The sequence below is a fragment of the Podarcis gaigeae genome (assembly GCF_964106915.1).
Source record: "Podarcis gaigeae genome assembly, chromosome: 15".
NCBI lineage: Eukaryota > Metazoa > Chordata > Lepidosauria > Squamata > Lacertidae > Podarcis > Podarcis gaigeae.
This window is the reverse complement of record NC_139692.1, coordinates 45,666,612-45,689,027: the sequence shown is the minus strand read 5'-3', so window position 1 is coordinate 45,689,027 and position 22,416 is coordinate 45,666,612. Positions and strand designations below refer to the sequence as shown.

Here is a 22,416-nt window from a genome sequence, read left to right as displayed (position 1 = left end):
ATCCTGGAAAAGGATGGGGCGGGGAGAGGAAAGGTTGCGGAAAGAGTGGGAGCATTTGCACATACACGTGTCCACAAAACTCCAAGACTCCTGCAGGTGATTGCAGGTAATGCAACAGGAGCCCTTCTGCAAATGGTCTTTGCAGCGTAACTCAGTTAAATGGTAACAAAGTATCCAGATGCGCCTATTTACAGTGGCTATTTTCACTTAGCCCTGTTTCTCTATGAATCCACCAATTTCTTAGTTAAATACTAACGTAAAATCGCGAGTGGGAATCGCAGGCGAAAAAGGACACGCCTGCGGAGACGAAAGCTCATACCAATAACTAACTTAGTTGGTCTCTAAGATGCTACTGGAAGGAATTTTTGTTTTGTTTTGTTTTGTTTCGACTACGACAGACCAAAACGGCTACCTACCTGTAACTAGAAATTTGGGGGAAAGTTGTTCAGCAGGCGCCTGAATCGCCACGGTGCAGGCGCCTGCCCGAAATCAAAGGGCAGGGAGTTCCAAAGGGCAGGCGAGGACCGGTCAAGCTCTTCGTTGCTTAGGCGAAGAGGCAAACTCGACTGGATCGCTCGCTTCCCGCCCGTGAAGCGCAAGAAGAAGGAAACTAAAGGGAAGAGCCGCGCTCAGCCCCGAGGGTCTTACAATCGGAAAGAGGGACAAGAGAAACATCTTGCCAGGGGAACAGTTTTGAGCTGAGCCGAAATCCCACAGGATCGCCGGTGGAGTCCCCATGAGAAATCGCGCGAGCATCTGAGCGTGTGCAGAGTGCAAACCTCGCCTCCCTGGAGTCTCCCTGCGAAGGCGGCTTCTTCGCCCTCCGTCGGCGCCTGCAGGGGGCTCCGCCCGCCCCGCCGCCTCCTCCGCCCCCGCCGGGCTCTGAGTCACTAATCGGGAGCAGATGCCTCCGGCCAGAGCCTCGCCTGGCTGCAGAAGGTAAGGGGGCGCACGGAGGGGGTGGGGAGAAGCCAGAGAGGCGGGGGCGCTGGGCAAACCGCCGAGGCTGGGTGGGTAGGTGAGCTGAGCCCCGAGACCTATTTGCCCGCCCGGCCGTCGGCGAGGGCGCCCCTGAGGTTACGCAGAGCGCCTTGAGCGCAGGATAGGATGGATGACAAGGAGGAACGGGGATGTTGGTGGCCTCCGGGAGCCCCCGCACCTATTTTGCTCGCCCTGCCGTCGGCGAGGGCGCCTCTGAATTTACGCAGAGCGCCTTGAGCAATGCAGGATGGGCGCAGAGGAGAGGAGAGGGTTGGCGGCGCTTGTTCTGTGGACGGCGAGGGCGCCTCTGAGACTATGCAGAGCGCCTGGATCGGTGCGGGATGACCAAGAGGAGAGTCTCCGTGAGTCCCCGCACCTCTTCCTTCCCCGGGACCAGATCCTCGGCGGGCTGCCCAGCCTCCGCCTGCGCCCGCCCCGTCTGGGCTGCAGGCGAACCTGGAAGGAACGGGTGTCTCGCCATCCCGGGTCTCCTCCTCCTCCGCATCCCCTGGAATTTCCGGGGATCGGGTTACGCGACCCTCCTCCTCCTCCTTTCCGGCTGCAGACTTCCAGCGAGCGGGACCACAGGCGGCGGGGCGGGCGGTGAGTACCAGGCTCCCGGCTCCGCCATGCCTTCCTTGCCCGGGGCATTGCAAGCGCCCCCACCCTCTGCAAAAGGGGCCCCCACCCTCTCCCTCTCCCTCCTTCTCCCTGTCTTCGCCACGTCTTGCCCGCATCCAGGAGAGGTGCTGAGGCCTGCCAGGATGTCTGCTCCCTCCCAGGCTTAGGAGAAGAGTTGAAAAACAACAGACGGCTTTGATTTGGGGGGCGGAGGGGGGAGAGCAGGGGAAGGGCAGAGCAGCTTTTCTGCATCCAGAAGGCTCCCAATGCAGTCCTGAAACTTTGGAGAGCCGCTGCTGCCGGCCAGAGACTCCTGAGCTAGGCAGGCCAATGTGTCTTGACTCAGTAGGGAGCATCGTATGGAAAGGCATACAGCCACTTCTTCTGTGTCCCCATTTAAACCAGCCTTTAACCCAGAGCCAGGAAGACTAGAATCTTGGTTTATTTTTTAAAGGATGGGCTATAGCTCAGTGGGAGAGCATCTGCTTTGCATGCAGAAGGTCCTGGATTCAAATTCTGCCAGCATCGCCAGGTAGCACTCCTGTCAAAAACCTTGAGGAGCTGCTGCCGGTCAGTGTAGACAGTATTGAGCCAGATGGACCAATGTATCTGACTCCGTAGGGAACATCCTATGATTTTTTTCCCGCTCTCTCTCCTAATCTCCCTGCCTGGATCCAAACTCTCACAAGAGTTTTTTTCCTCTTTCTTATTTTGTAAAATTTGTACACGCAGACTGGAAAACTTAGCGGCCTACAGCAATTCCGTTGCACCCGCCTGCTGCCAGCCAGGACGCCTTCACCCGAGGCACTGTTTTGGGGGCGCACCCTGGATTGTTTTATGGGTGCCCTGTATGAATGAGGCAAGTGCGTGCAGCACCATCATTTATCAATTTATATTCCCCCAGGGAGCTCAAGGTGGTTGGCATAGCCCTCTCCATTTTAACCCTCATGATAACCCTGCAAGGTAAGCTGGGTGAAGGGATGGTGTCTGAGCCAGAGGTACCCCGTAAGATGGGGGGGTTGGCATTCAAATTAGATGCTCTGCAGCACTGACCCACAGCCCTTCCCAAACACCTGGAGGGCTCCAGGGTCCCCCCCCCCTACAAATCTAGGATTCTATTGCTCCCACCGGAAGCCCCATATTTCTTTTGGAGGTCTTTTCAGCGCCCCAAAGTGGGTCCCTCAAACATCAAGTATCAGGTAACGCAGAATATTTGGGGAAGAGTTTTTCAGTGATGGATAATGTGCATCTGGTCGGCCCCTGTGAGAACAGGATGCTAGACTAGACAAGCTCTTGGCCTGATCCAGCAACCTCTTGTTGTTGTTGTTTAGTCGTGTCCAACTCTTCCTGACCCCCTGGACCAGAGCACACCAGGCACTTCTGTCTTCCACTGCCTCCCGCAGTTTGGTCAGACTCATGCTGGTAGCTTCGAGAACACTGTCCCACCATCTCGTCCTCTATCGTCCCCTTCTCCTTGTGCCCTCCATCTTTCCCAACATCAGGGTCTTCTCCAGGGAGTCTTCTCTTCTCATGAAGTGGCCAAAGTCTTGGAGCCTTAGCTTCAGGACCTGTCCTTCCAGTGAGCACTCAGGGCTGATTTCCTTCAGAATGGAGAGGTTTGATCTTCTTGCAGTCCATGAGACTCTCAAGAGTCTCCTCCAGCACCAGAATTCAAAAGCATCCATTCTTCAGCCCCTTCATGGATCACTGCCTTGCTGTGGTGAAGGGGCTTGAATAACTCAGAGAAGCTATGAGCTATGCCATGCAGGGCCACCCAAGATGGACAAGTCATAGTGGAGAGTTTTGACCAAACATGATCCACCTGGAGCAGGAACCGGCAAGCCACTCCAGTATCCCAGCCAAGAAAACTCCATGGACAGAGACAGCAACTTCTTATGGAGCTCTACTGTGATAGCAGAACCTCCATGCCCAGGGACAGTCTACCTCTGAATACCTCCCTTTGGGGCCCCGGTCGGCCACTGTGAGAGCAGGATACTGGCCTGGAGGGGCCATTGGCCTGGTCCAACAGGCTCTCTTCTTATGTCATCACTTCTAGATTTATGATTTTAAAAAAGCAGGGAAATGACTGCAGTGAAAGGTCCCAGCGGCAAGGAGCTTACAGTCCAAAGTTCGAAACTGCCCCAAGGAGAAGGGCAAGGGTGTGTGTGTGTGGCATGGACACCTGCGCTGCCCACTTTTCAGAAATTAAAATCTGTGCTTCCAGGTGGGAATATTGGACGGCTCTGCAGTCAAACCTCGAGTCCCGACGATGAATATCCTTGCCCCCGTCAGGCGGGACCGCGTCATTGCCGAACTGCCGCCGGTAAGGGGGCCAGGAGTCCTTGGAGGCAGGGGGTGGCAGGCAGAGCTCAGCAGCAACACTTATGGTGTCAGAATCTCACTTTTTAGCATCAGGGTGGTTTTGCACCTGTGGCTCCGCCCCTTTCCCCTCTGGCCCCACCCACCACTGATCTTCCGTCCTCGGAAGGTTGCCAAGGAGCCGGTGTGGCCCTTGATCTGAGAACGGTTCCCAAGTCCTGCTGGCATGCACATTTCTCACCCCCCTTTCTGCTAGGAAAAGAGAATGGAAGCCAGGAATGGCTCAGCTATGGAGCCAAACTGGGGGTGCTGGAATTTTGGGGTGCTTGCACCAGATTGGAGATTTTTGGTGGGAGGCTGTGCCTGGACAGAGAGTGGGGTGTGCGACCTGTATTTGGAGAGCAGGCCTTTTAAAGAATCATAGAGCTGTAGGGTCAGAAGGGAGCCCACAGGGTCATCTAGCCCAACCCCAGGCCCCGTCCCCATGCAATATTCCCCGGATGTCCTGGGGAAAACGATCTGGAGCCTTTTTCAACTGGCCCACCGGCTCAAATCAGGGGGAGGACAATAACGGGAAAAAATCAGTCTCCTGGCCTGGGTTGGACTAGATGACCGTAGGGTTCCCGTTCAGCTCTGGTAGGGAGAAAACGGTGGAGGGAAAACCCTTTTAATTCCTCAAGAGCAGGGGTCAGCAAACTTTTTAAGCAGGGGGCCAGTCCACTGTCCCTCAGACTATGTGCGGGGCCGGATTATATTTTGAAAAAGAAAACGAACAAATTCCTATGCCCCACAAATAACCCAGAAATGCATTTTAAATAAAAGCACACATTCTACTCATGTAAAAACACGCTGATTCCTGGACCGTCCGGGGGCCAGATTGAGAAGTCAATTGGGCCGGATCAGGCCCCCAGGTCTTAGTTTGCCTACCCATGCTCTTGAGCAGGCATAGGTAACCTTCGACCCTCCAGCTGTTTTGGGACTACAACTCCCATGATCCCTAGCTAACAGGACCAGTGGTCAGGGATGATGGGAATTGTAGTCCAAAACATCTGGAGGGCCGAAGGTTGCCTATGCCTACTTAAGAGCATCAAAAACTTAGAGGTGTGTGTGTGTGGCTGCACAGGTAGCCTGTGAACTCAGCGGTTAGGGAAACTTTTCTTTAAAATGCACACAAACATATTTGTTTCTTGTGGGTTTGTGCATGTGGTGCTGGGGGGAGTCTTTGCATTGGAAGGAGCATACAGAATGGGGCGTGTGGCAGTGCCGTAACTCCCCCCATTCCTCGTTTTCCTTCCCAGTGCTTCACCAAAGGGGCCGTGCTCCATTCCAGGACCTCCTTTCACCCCAAAGTGGTTGGGATGTGCCAGTCCCAGAGGACGGGGACCGTGGGGTGAGTATTTAACGCCAGAACATGAGAACACTGAACAAAGCTGAAGGTCGGAAGATTTGGGGTGGATAAAAGGAAGTCCTCCTTCACACCGTGCGGAGTTAAACTGTGGAACTCCCTGCCACTTGGATGGCTTCGACAGAGGTTTGGACAAATTCCTGGAGGAGGCGAGGGCTATCGAGGGCTCCTTGCCAGGATGAGCTTGCTCTGCCTCCATAGTCAGAGGCAGTCAATGCTTCTGAATACTAGCTGCTGGAAAAGAGAGGGGTCTTGTGTTCAAATCCTGATGGTGGGTTTCCCTTTGGGGCATCTGGTTGGCCGCTGTGAGAGCAGGAGGCTGAACTAGATGGACCACTGGGCCTGATCCAGCAGCCAGGCTCTTATTATGTTCTTATTTACGGAGACCCTTGTCTCCACCTTTAAAGACCATCGTCATGACCTTCTAGAGGCCAATCCACAGATCAGTTAGGGGCACAGAAGTCTATTCCTTTTCTCTCTCCTGAATCTCCTGCACAGAATCCTGGAATTGTAGAGCTGGAAGGAGGGACTGAAAGGCCCATCTAGTCCAACCCTCAGAATGCAAACATCACAGCTGATTTGTCAGCATTTTCCTGCAAATTCCTCCTTCTGTACAAATGTATTCTGTATTCTTGTCTAACATGAATATTTTTGCACAGTGGTTTCCCCGAATAGAATGCAGCCTTGTATGTTATTTTTCACTGATGCCTGCATTCATATGCACCCTTTTCATCCGTGCACACTTTACTTGTCTGGAGAACTGAACTGCAAAATCCATGGAAAATGTGAATTTCTAAGGACAGCTGTGTTTTGCTTCACGTATTGTTTCAGAAACTGCAAGTCAGTTTGTCTTTAAATGTGCAAGTCTCTTTCGCTATAGCATGACGAGAGAAGGAGAAAGACTTCTCTATCCGATTTTCGCCACCCCAGGGGTAATTTTACCCATCTCTATCACACTCCACCCCTTTTATCTCCCCTCAGTCACCCTTTATCTTAGCTGAGATAAAAGCCCCCTGGCATTATGAACAGTTTCTATTAGGGGAGTCTCTCCAGGCTACCTTTTCCCTAGACATTAACTCAGCCTTTCCCCCCTTCTCAACAGGTTTAAAATTTCCAAGATCATCGTAGTCGGTGACCTCTCTGTGGGGAAGACCTGCCTGATCAACCGGTAACTATGGGGGAATACCCGGGCGGATCGGGGCCCAGGTCTTGGAGAATCCTGGGAATTGTAGTTTGCTCAGGGTACAGGGAACTGTAGCTCATGGAGTTCAGCACCCTGAACACACGGCAATCCCCAGGGGGCCCCACGGCTGTTTAGAGCACTTTAAATGTAAAGTGTGGATTTGACCCCCAAGTCCTTTTATGCCAGGATGACGAACCTGTGACTTTTGGCTGTCGGTACGCCCCACACCCTGACTGTCCTTGGGTGTTTTTGCCTGGCTGCAAATGTCTCTCTGAACTGTGCAAAGGGATGACTGCTAGAGGGTTGCTGTTTCTCGTGGGGGGGGGGAGCAGAGGAGCACCCCCTCCATTTGCCAATGGACCTTTAAAGCCCTTTGTGGCTTAGGGCCCTTGTATCTACAGGACCGCCTCTCCTGGTCTGCCCACAGAGGACCTTAAGGTCCATGAACAACCATAGTTTAGAGGTCCCGGGCCCTAAGGAAGTCAGCCTATCCTCGGCCAGGGCCTTTTCACTGATGGCTCCAACCTGGTGGAATGCTCTGTCCCATGAGACCAGGGCCCTGCAGGATTTAACCTCCTTCCACAGGGCCTGTAAAACAGAGCTATTCCGCCTGGCTTTTAATTTGAATTCAGCCTGATCTTTTATTTCCCTTCCCTTCCCTTCCCTCCCCCTCCCTTTTATGAAGATCACCCGCTCTGAGACCCCACAGCTAATTCTCCCCTGGCCTACTCGCTGGCCCAAGTAGGACCAATTCAGCCAGCTCAACCTGGGGATTATCTAAGCTAGACCTGGGGATTATCTAAGGCTTATTTCCCCTAAATTGATTTTTTAATTTTATTGTTATTCATGTTTTTATACTGCATTTTATGCTGCTTTTATAATTGTTTTAAATTTGTTGTTAGCCGCCCTGAACCTGGTTTTTGAACCGGGAAGGGCGGGGTATAAATAAAAAAATATTATTATTGATCTTGAGCAGGAAGAGGCTGATGCAGAAGCCAACCCTCTCCTCCTTGACACCTCTCTCTCTCTCTCTCTCTCTCTCTCTCTCTCTCTCTCTCTCTCTCTCCTTATCGTCAGCTTTTGCAAAGACACTTTCGACAAGAACTACAAAGCCACCATTGGGGTGGACTTTGAGATGGAGCGGTTTGAGGTGCTGGGAGTCCCCTTCAGCCTGCAGCTGTGAGTACCTGCAGCCCACCTACCCAACCTGTCCGTCCTGCAGGGGGACCCCCCCTTGGCCCCCTTCCTCAGTCATCCCCACTACGTGGAGAAGCCCTGCTCTGGAGCTCTGCGGCACCTGCAGCCTAATGCCTTCCTTGCCTCCCTGCCAGGTGGGACACGGCCGGCCAGGAACGCTTCAAATGCATTGCCTCCACCTACTACCGTGGAGCTCAAGGTGAGACAATGCGATTATCAGGGGTTGGAGGGTCTGTCTGTCTGTCTGTCTGTGTCTCTCTTTGCAGCAGATAGCTCCCTGGAACACAGCTAACAGGTGGGCAAGCAACCTTGAGGACTAGCTCCTTATGGGGGCTGTTAGGATATAGTTCTGTTCCACCTTAAAAGGAACAGGCATGACTGTTGTGTGTCACACGCCTGTTTACATTTCCAGCACAGTCTGCTGGGAACTTCATTTGTATATTGCTTTTGCTATTGCTGTTTTGTTGGACACGAAGGGAAGCAGACATGTTTTTCCTTTGTTCCTGAACTATGCTGAATAAACGCCTGTAAATAATTCTTACACACGTCTCTGTCCACCACTTCCATTGTGAGGATTTATTCACTCTGCTGATAAGAGCATGCACAGCTTCTGAACGTTTCGGAGGCTCGTGTCGCTGATTGATGCTGTTCCGGGAACCGGAGTTCGCCCAGCTGCCGGCCGGGGGCTGGAGCGAGTCAGGGGCCTGCCAAATGCCCCCGTCTCCCCGGTGGCATCCCAACAGGGGCTTCCCTGCAAGGACATGCGAGCAACATTTGAAAGGGGAAAACTGGGTTCCTCTTGGTGTTCTCCGTGGGTGGTGAAAAACTGCAGGAAGGAACCCTCTTTTGTGACCACTGGGGTCCCATCCATGTGGGAAGTCAGTGTGTGCCAATGAATATCTCTTGTTACTTGGTTATGCTTGGGCAGGGGCGAACAAATACGTTGTGACACCCAGGGCGGGGCATCGCTGTGTAGGGCGCACCTGCGGTGTCACTACGTACGACGCATGCACCGTGCATAGCGACGCCGCACATGTGCTGTACATAGGGGTTTGCCGGCGGCACTGCTCCAGCGCCGTACGGATGGTGCTGGGATCCTCTGCTTAGGTGGTGCTGGCGGCAAATCGCTATGTGCAGCACATGTGCAACGTCGTTATGTACAGCGCATGTGTGCGACATCGCACATGCGCTGTACATAGGGGTTTGGTGGCGGCAGCAGGATCCTCTGCTCGCGGCTGCAGAGAAACAGTTTCTATCCAAATGTGATTTTGGTTTTAAATGCAGTATAAGGTAGTCTCTATGGGAGTATATTGTATTTAATTATGGGGTGTCAGAGTTTTAAGGGTGCTAACCAGGCTGGGATAGCTGGGATAGCAGGCTTGTTGGTTTTTGAATGTCTGATGTAGATTTTTTCAATTTCGTTGTTCCCTATGGGACAATGACAATAAAGATTCTCGTATCGTAGATTCTCGTATTGTATCCTCCATATGCAGCTGTGGCAGAACGATGGCTGCTCACGCTGCCGCAAACCCCCACGGGGTGCCTTCTTATCACCCCCCAACATGTCACCTGGGGCGCACCGCCCTCCCCCCATTGTGACGCCACTGTGCTTGAGGGCTTAACTTTGGGGCATGTGGCTGAAAGTCCCCCATCCAGCATTTCCCAAAATTTACCATCTCAATAACATCTAAGCCCTCCCTTTTCTCCAGACCTTGAACTGTTTTAATTTTTTTTTGGGGGGGAAGGGGACTTAGAAAGTGATCCCCTTTTCTCCTCCGTGACCTCAACTCTGCAACTCTCCCTGCCTCTCCGCAGCCATCATCATCGTCTTTGACCTGAATGACGTGGCATCCCTGGGCCATACCAGGTGAGTTACCTGTCGAGTTCGCCGTCACCAGCTGGCGTCAAAGCTGTGCTGTCAACAGGGTGTGTGTGCGTGGCTGTGAGTTGTGCTGGATCGAGCCCCTGACTCAACATTGATTCCAGAACCAAATTGCACCCGTGTGACCGTACTGCGATTCCTGCATTGCGGGGGGCTGGACTCGATGACGTTTTGGGGCTCCCTCACACCTCTGTGTGCACCGTCAAGAGATTAAAACAACCCCCTTCATTTTGGTACCTTTGACGCTTTGTGGGGAGGTCAGGGCCCCTCTCGGCCTCTATCCTACCTCGCAAGGTTGTTGTGAGGATAAAACAGGGAGGAGCAGAACTCTGCACGCCCCCTGGAGCTCCTTGGATATCAACACGATAGAAAGATACTACAGTTGATCTTAGCCAAAAGGCCGAGAAGCGAGAGTCAGAGGTCATACATTTTCTTTTACTGGAAATGATCAGGAGCTCACCAAGTTAGTGGCTAAATATCTCTCTTTGGTTTTTTGTTGTCGAAATACACTGCAGACGTCTGATCTCCCTGGAGACCAAGACATGTGACGGTAGACCTCTCTGCTTCCTTTCTTTTAGCAAATGTTTTGTGCTACTGGGGAAGTGGTAATTCTCTATTGATTTGTTTTGGATGTTGTATGTGATGCCAATAAAAGGTTTGATGATGATGATGATGATGATAGATAGATAAGGAAATAAATAATAGTAGCAGTGATAAATTCCACTCCTGGATTTCTCTCTCTGCCCAATCTGTTCCAGGCAGTGGCTGGCTGATGCCCTGAAGGAGAATGACCCTTCTAGCGCCATTCTCTTCCTCGTCGGCACCAAGAAGGATCTCAGCGTAAGTTGGGGAGAAAAGGAGAGAGGGAGACAGAGGGTGGGCTGTATCCTGCCTGCCCCACCTCCCTGCAGGACCCTCTGCCTTGTTCAGAAGGCATCTCCTGCGAACTCCGTTCAGGGCTCATTCATTGAAGCTGCGCAGAGCCCTCCCTCCTCCAACCACTGACTGGCCCTCCAGCCCAGGATCATTTGCATGGCACGGGGTTGGGCTGGATGACCCCTGGAGGCCCCTTCCACAATTCCATGATGCCCTGGGGGATGAGGCTACTGATTCATGGAAGTTCTTCACGAGGGCTTACAGGGAACAGGCACAGCCAAAACTCCTTCTACCTGCCCCCCGACTTGCCACTCCTCCGCTTTGCTTCCAAGGTGATCCTGGCAACTTGATCGAAAGCTGGATCCCGTTGGATCAGCCCAGTTCAGGATCCAGCCAAATCCAGCCCGGTTATTTATCATTAAGGGGGCAAGGAAAGAGGACACTTCCACAAACCTTATATTCTCTCAGCCATAGCGCCGTCTTTGTGATTGGTGCTTCGCAAGGGGGTAGCTCTCTGCCCCAAGCAGCTTCCAATCTGAAACTCACCCTGGAGGGAAGGGGAGGCAGGGAAGCAGTGCTTCTAGCTGGGTTCCTGGAGCTCCTGCCGCTGTCCTTCCTTCCTCCTGAGCCCTTCCCTTCCCTCTCACAGTCTCCGGCGCAGTACAGCCTCATCGAGAGGGAAGCTCTCAAGGTGGCCAAGGAAATGGAGGCTGAATATTGGGCTGTCTCCTCGCTCACAGGTAAGTTTCTCTTTTGCACAGCGACTCTGTTCTCGGTCGAAATACTTCCGAGTACCTGTGGCTGGAGGCTGCAGGAGGGGAGAGTTGCCCTTGTGCTCGAATAAACCATAATAAACCTCCTCCTTCGTGTGCCTCCTCCTCAAGCGGTCCGGAGGGTGGCAACACGAGAACGGGGCCTTCTCTGCAGTGGCTCCCCGACTGTGGAATGCTCTCCCCAGGGACATTCGCTTGGCACCTTCATTATATAGTCATACCTCAGATTACAGATGCTTCAGGTTGCATTTTTTTTGGGTGCAGACCACTGAAACCTGGAAGAAACCCGTTCTGGTTACTTCCGGGTTTTGGCAGTCGCTCATGCGCAGAAGTGCTAAACCGTGCTTTGTGCATGCACAGAAGCGCTAATCTGCAACTGGCGCATGCAGAGACGCACTGTTGCAGGTTGCGAACATGCATCCCGCACGGATCACGTTCGCGACCCGAGCGTCCACTATACACCTTTAGTTGCCAGGAAAAAGTTCCTTTTTAACCAGGCCTTTGGTTGATCTGATTGACATCCTATATCCTTTTAAAATGTGGCTCTTTTGAGGGCGGTGTTTTTGTTTGGATTTTATATATTGTGATTTTTTCTGTGAACCACCCTGAGACCTCCAGGTTTAGGGTGGTATATAAATTCAATAAATAATAATAATAATTAAAAACAAAACACCTGGCTGGCCCATGTGAGAACAGGAGGCTGGACTAGATGGGCCACAGGCCTGATCCAGCAGGAGGGTCTTCCGACTGGCAAATTCGGGACAGCTAAAAGAGTATATTTCTGAATGTAGTGTCTGGTTAACCTGCGGAACTCACTTCCACAGGAGACAACGATGGCCACCAACTTAACAGGCTTTAAAAGAGGATTAGGCAAATTTATGGAGGAGGAGAGGGTGGTCTATGGTTTTTAAGGAAACGGTATCACCCCCCACACACCCCTCCCCACAGGTGAGAATGTGCGGGAATTCTTTTTCCGGGTTGCAGCGCTGACCTTTGAGGGCAGCGTGATGGCGGAGCTGGAGAGGAGCAGCGCAAGAAGGATTGGCGACGTCGTGCGTAAGTGTGCCCCTCGTCACATGCGTCCAGCTGGCCCCATAGCGGGCGGAAACTTCAAACAGCCCCCCACCCCCCAGTTTCCACAAAGGCAGCCCCACGTCTGCCCCAGAACCAGCTTGGTGCTGTCCAGAGCTTTGTAAATGGAACTGTGCATATTCAGCACTTTAAAAACCCCAAAGCATGGTGCAGAATTTCGGTATAAATTCTGCCCTGGGAAAAAGCCACATCCTTCCGCCAGCAAAAGTTCTGCAAGCAGAACAGCCCGTCTTGTTTTTGTTCCCTGCGTTTTAATAGATTGGTTCGTTTTGTTTTGGTTCTGTTTTTGCATTTTGTCTGCCTTGCTTTAATTTGTCTGAGCTGCCTTGAGCCGCAGTCCAGGGGAAAAGATAGGATACAAATAAATCTAATGATAATTTATTATTGCAAAATTTACTGTGCTCAAATATAATTTGTAGAGGTGCTTCTGCTGTGCTTTTTTTGGTTCATTGAAGTTATTCTGTTTTTAGAGCTGCTGTGCTGTGTTGCTGTTGCTGCTGCTGCTGTTTTTTAATCTTTGAGGGCTCCGTGCTATAAAGCGGTTTCTAAGCTTGTTAAATAATAATGTTTTAATTTTAGTGTATTTCTTTATATCCTGCTTTTTCCCAAGCAGGAACTCAAGGCAGCTTACACAAAGCAAAACAACACAGACAGGATATAAAAAACTGAAAAGATCTATAAGCTAATCATTAAGATAACAATAGCAATACCTCTCAAGTCCCCTCTCTAGCACGGCCCACCATGTTTCTCACTGCATCTTCATGAGGACTAGAAACCTGTTTGCTTCATAGAGACTGAGGATTCTTGGGAAGCTTCCCTGTTTTGTGGTTTTTCAATAAACACACAGCTCTGCAGATGGATGGTGACAGGCAGAGTTTAGCCAATGAGAATGGGATGGGGGGCGGGCTCCGTGTCGCCAAGGTTACGGCTGCCTCTTCCCCGCGATCCACAGTTCTGCAAGCCAAGCAAAATTGTGTGATTTGCCGCAAAGTTTATTTGCACCGCAGGTATTTTTTTATTATTATTAAATAATTGGTAAAGATGGGTTAGTTTTCAGGGTTTGTTACAAACTTAGAGCTTGTGCATTTGTTTTGTTTTTATCCTGCACATTTTGCCTGTACCTTCACAAGGACTAGAAACTTGTTTTACTCATAGAGGCTGAAGTTTTCCAGTATTTTTTGCTCTGCCTCTTTCAGGGATCCACAGCAACGAGCGGGACCTTTACCTGACCGAGAAGCGTCGGAGAGCGAAATGTTGCCAGTGACGCAAGTTGGGGGAAGGAATTTCACTGGCCTGAACATTTGCACTGAACTTATTTCTATACCAAAGAAAAGTGTTGCTGTTTTTTAATGATTTTTTTTTAAAGAAAAGAACAGATTGCCTCATATATAGGACCATCAGAAGCTGCTTTGTACTAAGTGGAGCCATCGCTCCATCTAGCTCAGTATTGTCTGCACTGACTGGCAGCAGTGGCTCTCCGAGATTTGAGGCAGAAGACCTCCCCAGCCCCACCTGGGCTTGCTGCCGCGGACTCAGCCTGGAATCGTTTTCCATGCAGAAAGCAGGTGTTCTAACCACTGAGCAGTATGTCATTCCTGCATTGGAAAGGGTTAAACTAGATGTCTCATGGAGCTCCCTTCCAACTCTACAATTGATCCTCTTCCCTGGGTGAAGCTGTTCTGTTTTTCTGCCCCCAGAGCTCTCCCACCCCCAAATATTTCTGCCCTCTTGGCTTCTTGTGGGGCAGCCCAGGAAGAGAATAATCAGACATTTCTACATTCATTTCTACATTCAATGGGCTCCTTCGCCACAACCATTTCCTGTTGGTGACATCAATTCCTGTGCCAGGACATGTAAGATAGTGCCCTGGTTCTGGTGTCATGAGACATGTCCCACCCCATTGGGCACAAAGACCCACTCCCCCCCCCCCATAAAAACCCTAATGCAGACAGCAATCATTAACCAAAGCACCTCTGGTCTCTCAGTACGAATCGCATTCGGTCATAATAAAAGTTGAAATGTTGTGCTTTTTCTAACTTGCCTTGAATGTGTGTTGATGGGGTTGGCCAGCAGCAGGGTGTCATTTCAGCCTGGGGGGCACATTTCCTTGTGGGGGACTTTCTGGGGGCCAAGGGCAGACCCTGAGGCAAAGAGTGTTTGGGCCTCAAGGAATGTGATGGAGTCTCACAGCAGCCAAATGCCCCCTAGGAACCTACTAATCAAGATAGACTACCTCTGAACCTGGAGGTTCCTTAGGGATGTCAGTGGAGTCCGCTGGATCAGGCCAGGGGCCCATCTAGCCCAGCATCCTGTTCCCACAGTGGCCAACCAGATGCCTCAAAGGGAAACCAACAAGCGAGATTCAAACCCAAGAGCAGCACTCTCCCCTCCCCTGGTTTCAGAAGAATTGCTGCCTCCAGTAGCCATCGAAAGCCCTCTCCTCCTCCATAAATTTGTCCAATCTTCTTTGGAAGCCATCTAGTTTGGTGGCCATGCCTGCCTCCTGTGGCAGGGAGTTCCACAGTCTAACCCTGTGCTGTGTGAAAGGGCTGAACTACTCCTGAACCTTCCAATGAGAACAGGTGTGACTAACTTAGGTCCAGTATGTCTTTGGGTAGAACTTGGCTGGGCACAACCCCACCATATTGTCCAATACTTAATTTCATGCTCCGCTGCTAGGAGGGGGAACTGTGGCCCTCCAGGCATCTCTGTGTGGCCCCAGGACCATGCAGGGGGTTGGACTAGATGACCCTTGGTGTCCCTTCCAGCGCTACAATTCCATAACACCCTCCTCTCCCCACAACATTCCCCTCTCCTCTCTGCACCTCAGGTCCTTCACCCAAGACCTCAGTGTTTGTTTTTTTAATGCAACGTGGAGCACTTTTTACATCAACACTATCAAAGTTTAGCCACGATTACAGTGGGTTGGGATGGATTACCCTTCGGGTCCCTCCGAACTCGGATTCTAAGTTTCACCGATTCAGCGGGTGGTTTATTACTACACCAGGGCAGAAGAACATGGAGAAGGAACATTTTTTCTGATGGAGTGCCAGATAAGCTGGAAGGCACGCAGGCAAGATTCCCAAACTGGTCTGGAGTTATGAGCTTGCAAGATCCCGGAGGTTAATGGCCCGGGAAGCAGGCGGAGTTTGCCACTATTGGGATGCCACGGGCCTCTGCGGGACGCCTTGGGGGCCATGCATATACCTGTGCGCCTTCCTCCCTACTGCGGTCCTTGGTTGGAGTTGAAGGCCTGGAAGGAGTCCAGCTGGTGAGCGTTGAACTGGGGCATCAGTTTGGGGGGCACACAGTGCGCCCACTTGTAGTGGTCTTTCAGCCACAGCCCGCCCTCGCTGTCCTCCACGCAGATGGCGGCGATGCCTGCAGGCAAGGTTGGGGGAAAGGCAGCGATCACCGAAAGCTTCAGAGCCAGGGTAGACTGCTCCTGCAGCTGGAGGCTCCACCAACCTCTATCACTGCTAGGAATGCCAAGGGGGCCAAGCCCGGCCGCCTGCTTACGACCCACCTGCCACTAGGCCGCCTTGTTCCTCCACCAGGCGGATGGCGCTCCGCATCGTCCCCCCGGTCTCGACCCACTGGTCCACCAGCAAGACACGAAGGCCTGGTCAGAAAGGGGGCAAAGGGCAAGGTGGGGTTAGTGTGCCATGTTCTGCCCCACCCCGTTCCTTACCTGAGAGCTTTAAAAAATATATGTGGATCTGGAGCAATAGCTAGGAAACCTCAGTGCTGGATCAGACCCAAGGGGGCCCAAGCGTAGGGTTGCCACATGGCAAATAGAGCACCTTGGGGAAATTTTGGAAAACCGGCAAAACATCCGGGATTTTGAGGTTGATTGCCAACAACTTTTGAGTTTCATTTCCCAGAAAAAGCTCTGATACTTTGCGTTTGCTGAAAATACATCTTTTGCATCCTTTTACTTCTAGAAATACGGCAACCCTGCCCAATGGAAGCCCACAAGCTGGTCCTGAGCCCAATTCTCCAGTGCCTGTATTCACAGGTAGACTGCTGCTAGACATGGAGGTTCTGCAATCACAATAGACCTCCATAAGAAGAACCTGGATGGATCAGTCCGGCCTCCTGTTCTCACAGGGGCCAACCTGCAGTTTCTAGCAACTGGTATCCAGAGGGGTTTCCGCCTCTGACAGGGGAGATAAAACCTACTTATTAGCCATTTTTAGCATTCACCTCCATTAATTTGTATTTATAAGTGCAGCAGAAGATCCTGCCCACAGGCAAGAACTCAGGGCAACTGCAAAACTCTTCCCTCCTGCGCCCGCAAAGGCATTTACTGCCTCTGATGGAGGAGGGCGTAGATGGACCCCAGCTCCTGTCAATTCCAGTGGCCAGCAAGCTCAATGGTTAGTGGCCCTGACCCTGTCTCTGTGTGTGTGGACATCAGTTCCTTTGGGGAGGGAGAACTGAACAAGGAGAAATTCTTATTATTTCAGGAAGTTTTAAATGTTTGACGTTGAATTATGTTTTTATATGTACTGGAAGCTGCCCAGAGTGACTGGGGAAACCCAGCCAGATGGGTGGGGATATAAATATTATTATTATTATTATTATTATTATTATTATTATTATTATTATTACTATTATTATTATCTCGGCTCACCTGGCGAGATGGCATCAGCCCGCATCTCCATCACCTTCTCACGAGCCTGGTAGTCCTTGTAAGGCTTCGAGAGAGTTTTCACGCACAGGTGCCCGGCTTTGCGTATGGCCAAAAATCCCTTCTGGAGGGTGTGGGCAATGGCAGCGCCTGAGGGCGAGTTGAGAAGGGCAAAGGGGTGCCCCCTGAATCGTAAGTTGCCACACCATGCCCTCCCTAACCCCAGCCCCAAACCGATTCATGTTGTTTTCACCAAACTTATCCCCAGGGTTCAACCCTGCTTGGAAAATACTCCAGCGTCCTTTGCCATCATATTGAGAATGCAAAATAAAATTTAAAAATTCCTTCCAGTAGCACCTTAGAGACCAACTAAATTAGTTATTGGTACCAATGCTACTGGAAGGAATTTTTAAATTTTATTTTGTTTTGTTTTGTTTTGTTTCAACTACGGCAGACCAACACGGCTACCTACCTGTAATTGGAAATGCAGGAAAGGTTTGCTGGAGAGGGAATGCCCTCTGCATGTGCTCAGAGGCATTTTTAGGAACATAAGAACAACAGAGGAGTCCTGCTGGATCGGGCCAAAGAGGACCCACCTAGTCTGGCAGGCTGTTTTCAGAACCAGACGCCCCAAAGGGAAACCTGCAAGAAAAATCTGAGCACAAGGAGTCCTCTCTCCTCCTGTAGTTCCCAGCAACTGATTTTCAGAAGCATTACTGCCTTTGACTCTGGAGGCAGAGCGCAGCCATTGCGGCCACGAGCCATCGATAGCCCTCTCCTCCTCCGTGGCTTTGCCCAATGCACTTTTAAAGCAATCAGTGGCCATCCCTGTGGCAAGGAGTTCCACAGTTGAACTCTCCACTGCATCTCTTATCCCTTGGATCGCTTCTGCGTTGATCTTTGCTTTCCGGCCAAGCCAAGCCCCGACTCACCTAGGATGAAGCCCATTGCGTCAATGCCGGCAACCAGGTCGATGGGGTCGCCCCGAAAGGTTTGCAGGAGATCTTCCACGCAGTCCTGCAAGGCCTGGCGAGATCAGAGAGGGAGGGAGAGTGACTGGGGCAGCATCAAGGGGCTCACAAATCTTCCCTTCTAATGGGAGCTTCCAGTTGCCATTCTAATTCTGTGTATTCCCAATATCAATGCGTATCATTAATCTCTATTATTACTATATCCCTAAAGATAAGGTCAGAGTCTTTTTATACGCAACAGCGGCCACAAGAGTACTTGTGGCCAGAAACTGGAAGAGCAAGGAGACTCCCTCGATGTCAGAGTGGCAAATTAAATTCTGCGAATATATTGAACGAGCCAAGATGACAGCGTCAGTTAGAATGTGATCAAAACAAGAATTAAGAAAGGAATGGTAGTGTAAATCTTTGGATAAGTACTGACTGAGTTCATTAAGCTAAGATGCAATGATTCTAGAACAGAGGATTGATTAATGTGATGAACAAATATGAACACAACGACAGTTTTAATGTAGCGAGAAGGACATCGTGCAAGTCAGTGAGGGAAATCACATGGATATTTGGATAAAAGGTGAATGGGGTATAGGGTTAGATGTGGGGAATCCGTATGTTTAATATAATATATGTTATGTACAGTGCTGAAATTGTACGGTAACTAACATGTAATATGAATTTAATAAATAAATAAATTGGGCGGGAAATCTCTATTATTACTATTTTGTTGTTGTTAGTGTGTGTATGTAATTTTTTCATTTATTCTGGGAGCCTTTTTTCCCCAACAGCACCATGGTAAATCTAGCAATGGGAAATTTCTCCGCTGCCTGCTTTCCCTTGATGCCCTAAGCCAGGAGCCAGCAACCTTTTTCAGCATTGGGCCGGTCCACCGTCCCTCAGACCTTGTGGGGGGCCAGATTATATTTTGGGGAGGGGAAATGAATGGATTCCTATGCCCCACAAATAACCCAGAGATGCATTTTAAATAAAGGGACACTTTCTACTCATGTAAAAACACGCTGATTCCCGGACCGTCCGCAGGCCGGATTGAGAAGGCAATTGGACCAGATCCGGCCCCAGGGCCTTATGTTGCCTACCCCTGCCCTAAGCACAGGCTTATTTTGTTTAATGGTTAATCCGGCCCTGACTACAGCCCGGTGAGGTAGGTTAGGCTGAGGGTCACACCCAGGGAGAGTTTCATGGCTGAGTGGGGATTTTAGCCCTGGTCCGTCCCAGGATAACGCTCTAACCACTACACCGCACTGCCTCTTATCTTCTCCCATCTCCCACCTGAGAAAAGCCCGGTTCCACACCAGCCTCTCATGTTACAAAAAGCTACTTCTGTCCATTCACTCCCACCCCCCACTGTAATGCACCGCCTCAACTCCTACCTGTGGGTCATCTAGTCCAACCCCACGGCACAATGCGGGGCTCAAACCTGCAACACTGATATTAAGAGTCTCCTGCTCTGCTGACTGAGCTATCCTGCGGTCCATCAGGTACCTGGGGATGGCAGTAGAGGCGGGAGGGGTCCAGCCAGGCGAAGCTGGGGCCTTTGACGTTGGGGGCCATCAGCCCCAAATACCAGCCCTGCTCTCGTGGGTCGGGGACGTGTTTCAGATCCATGGAGACGTGGTTAGGGTCAGCAGATGGAGGAGAAGCTGTAAGGGAAGGTGGGTGGGTTGGGGGCTGGAGAAGAATACATCCAAAGAGATGCTTTCTATCGCAAAGTTCCTCAAGAGTCACCAGAAATCTTGCACCAATTGGAGCAGACTCTTCCACATTTCTTTGTGAGCTGCCTTTCCAGAGTTAAACCACGTGTCGAAAAGGCTTCGCAGTTCCCTCTAACAGCTGCAAATGCACATTTAAGCATCGCTGAGAGCATCTCAGTAAGTTAATAATAATAATAATAATAATAATAATAATAATAATAATAATAATATTTTATTTATACCCCGCCCTCCCCAGCCAAGACCAGGCTCAGGGCGGCTAACACCAGATATAAAACAATTGATTGAAATACAACTTTAAAAACAAGATTAATACAAAATACAACAGAATAAAACAATCCCCGCAAAGGGAAGTCTAACAATAAAGGGATGAAACTGACCTTCACGAGGACTAGAATATTTCTTGCTAGGAGTATTTGCTTTGCTCCACATCTCCAAGTCTGCACAGCTGCCTGAAACCCTGGAGAGCTTCTGCCAGTCAGTGCGAACAATATGGGGCTAGACAGACCCAACACTCTGACTCACTCTGGGGCAGCTTCCTATTTCTTTTTTGGGGGAAAGTGACCATTATGCAGAATCATGATGACTCGAATATTTCTTCTGGGGGCTCAATGGCAGAACAAGAGGCCCACATTCTGGCTCAGGGCTCTAATGACCAGCTTATTGAGCAATTCATCCTGATTGGCTTGTGGGGACGTTGCAGCAAGACAAGAGTTACTTATTTATTTCTTAACAGTTACCTATCAGTTTATTGGGGTGGGGGAGCCCTCAGAGCAGTTTACAAAAGAGCTAAATCAATAACATTAAGTTGATGGACTGTGCCGAAATGGCAAAATTAACTGGGAAACTTGGGAATCAAGAAGACAAGAATTTTTTTTTAAAGAATGGGAAATGTTTATAATGTATATACAAAATAATTGTAAACAGGTCAAAACATTAGCAGGATTATAAATACACTTGTAATGTAACAGAAAGTATAGATAACTTAGGAAGATGAAAAACTGGAGAAAAACTGGTATTGATAAGCAGTTGAAAATAGAATCAAAAGGACCGATGGAAGGGATGGAGGGGGGGGTCAGGAGATTCAGAGTAATCTCAATATTTGGATTTTGTACTGCTTTTTGATGTATGTATGCACATTTATTCATATATATTTGAAAATCAAATACAAAGATTATAAAAAAAAATTCTGGAAAAAACCAATAGCATTATAAATCAGAAAAATTAACAGCAACAACAATAATTTAAAGCTTTCGTAAAGTTAAAATAACAGTAGACTGAAAAGAGATTAAGACTTGCCTCAACTTCCTAAACAGCTGGGTAGTCTTGTCTGAAGAAAAGTAGGTTTAGCAGGCTTAGCCAAAAAGAGGACGGTGAAAAGGTATCAACAGGCAGGGAGTTCCAAAGTTTAGGTGCTGCCATAGAATTGTGGAGTTGGAAGGGGGGTCATCTAGCCCAACCCCCTAAAATGCAGGAACTTTTGGCCCAACATGGGGCTCGAACCCCGTGACCCGAGGTGAAGTGTCCCCCGCTCTGCCGACGACAGCGCTATCCCAGCAGAGTTATCACACCCTTCCCAGCCTGTCAGGCCCGATCCCTTTCCTTCCTCCTTGCAAAAACAGTCCAATCTTTCCAGGGAAGCGAAATGGTTGTGCAAGAACCCCGCCCGTCCCCAAACCGCCCTAGAATCCCTCCAGCTGAATTTGCTGGGATGAGCTGGAATCCTACATGGAAACAGCAACATTCTGGAAGTTTGGCGTGGATTTCTTAAAGGAGGAATCAAATGTGGGCTGGATCCTCTTCCGTCCTTGCCTGTGGGTCTCTGCTCTCCGAAATAAATACATAAATGCCCACCCCAATTAAGTTGACATTTCCCAAACGTCAGAGGCAGCCCCAGAATTTCCCTGGGGGGAGAAAACACCCCCAAAGCACACTACTTCCCATTCCCCCATGTGGCATGCCCAGTACCTGGGAGAGGAGATCTGATCTTTGCTTCTTCCCAGGCCTCTTCCAGACAGACGGACACTCAGGAGGTGCTTTTTCCTGGGAGGCCAAAGGTGCTACTGGATCCAAGCGGAGGGACGGAGGGAGGGCCTTGGGCCACGGACAGTGACAGCTGGGGAAGCCCAGCCCTTGCCTGGCCAGGGTCCAGACTCCAGGGCCAGCTCTGGCCTGACAGTTAAAGCTATTCACAATTCATTCAGGAGCCCAGGAGGAGGAGAAAACAACAAGGGAGGTCCAGAGAAGCAGCGGAACAGGAGTAGGGCTCAATCCAGTTCATTGGGAGGCTTGCAACAAACACGCTTTCCTCAAAAGATCAGACTTCTTTGTGATAAGGAAAAGCAGCGGAGAAATGCTGCCAGCCAGTGTTGGCAGCATGGAGTTAGATGGAGCAATGCTTTGGCTCAGGAGGAGGCAGTGCCCCATGCCCCAGAGGAAACCCACCAGATGGTTTCCTCATTTAGGATGTGGGGCAAATCCTGCTTCAGCAAGGCTGAAGTCATCCGAAGTCTTGTGTCTAGATTAAGGGAAGTGATAAAGGTAAAGGTAAAGGGACCCCTGACCGTTAGGTCCAGTCGTGACCGACTCTGGGGTTGCGGCGCTCATCTTGCTTTACTGGCCGAAGGAGCCGGCGTACAGCTTCCGGGTCATGTGGCCAGCATGACTAAGCCACTTCTGGCGAACCAGAGCAGCACATGGAAATGCCATTTACCTTCTGGCTGGAGCAGTACCTATTTATCTACTTGCTTTCGAATTGCTAG

At 50.4% G+C, this 22,416-nt stretch overlaps 2 protein-coding genes across 7 annotated transcripts; one reads left to right on the top strand and one right to left on the bottom strand.

Annotated features, from left to right (window-relative positions):
* Window positions 1-14,365, top strand: RAB34 (RAB34, member RAS oncogene family). Of its 4 annotated transcripts, none has more exons than XM_083715277.1 (12): window positions 827-939; window positions 2,507-2,565; window positions 3,827-3,925; window positions 5,220-5,311; window positions 6,429-6,494; window positions 7,587-7,688; window positions 7,841-7,905; window positions 9,522-9,573; window positions 10,347-10,428; window positions 11,114-11,204; window positions 12,186-12,293; window positions 13,526-14,365. In XM_083715277.1, the coding sequence occupies exons 3-12, from the start codon at window positions 3,872-3,874 to the stop codon at window positions 13,591-13,593; spliced, it is 780 nt and encodes a 259-aa protein (XP_083571403.1). In that variant the 5' UTR covers window positions 827-939; window positions 2,507-2,565; window positions 3,827-3,871; the 3' UTR covers window positions 13,594-14,365. The 4 variants fall into 4 exon arrangements, with proteins under 4 accessions (XP_083571404.1, XP_083571403.1, XP_083571405.1 ...); XM_083715276.1 differs by lacking the exon at window positions 827-939 and adding an exon at window positions 1,372-1,584; XM_083715278.1 differs by lacking the exon at window positions 2,507-2,565 and having other exon boundaries at window positions 1-939.
* On the bottom strand, window positions 12,885-21,761 carry LOC310832942 (adenine phosphoribosyltransferase-like). Of its 3 annotated transcripts, XM_083715309.1 has the most exons (7): window positions 21,623-21,761; window positions 19,428-19,585; window positions 17,895-17,988; window positions 16,966-17,112; window positions 15,856-15,951; window positions 15,537-15,710; window positions 12,885-13,283 (listed from the first exon to the last, which is right to left on the bottom strand). In XM_083715309.1, the coding sequence occupies exons 2-6, from the start codon at window positions 19,548-19,550 to the stop codon at window positions 15,553-15,555; spliced, it is 618 nt and encodes a 205-aa protein (XP_083571435.1). In that variant the 5' UTR covers window positions 19,551-19,585; window positions 21,623-21,761; the 3' UTR covers window positions 12,885-13,283; window positions 15,537-15,552. The 3 variants fall into 3 exon arrangements, with proteins under 3 accessions (XP_083571435.1, XP_083571433.1, XP_083571434.1); XM_083715307.1 differs by lacking the exon at window positions 12,885-13,283 and having other exon boundaries at window positions 15,177-15,710; XM_083715308.1 differs by lacking the exon at window positions 12,885-13,283 and having other exon boundaries at window positions 15,177-15,710; window positions 19,428-19,613; window positions 21,623-21,758.
* Between the last annotated feature and the right edge of the window lie 655 nt (window positions 21,762-22,416).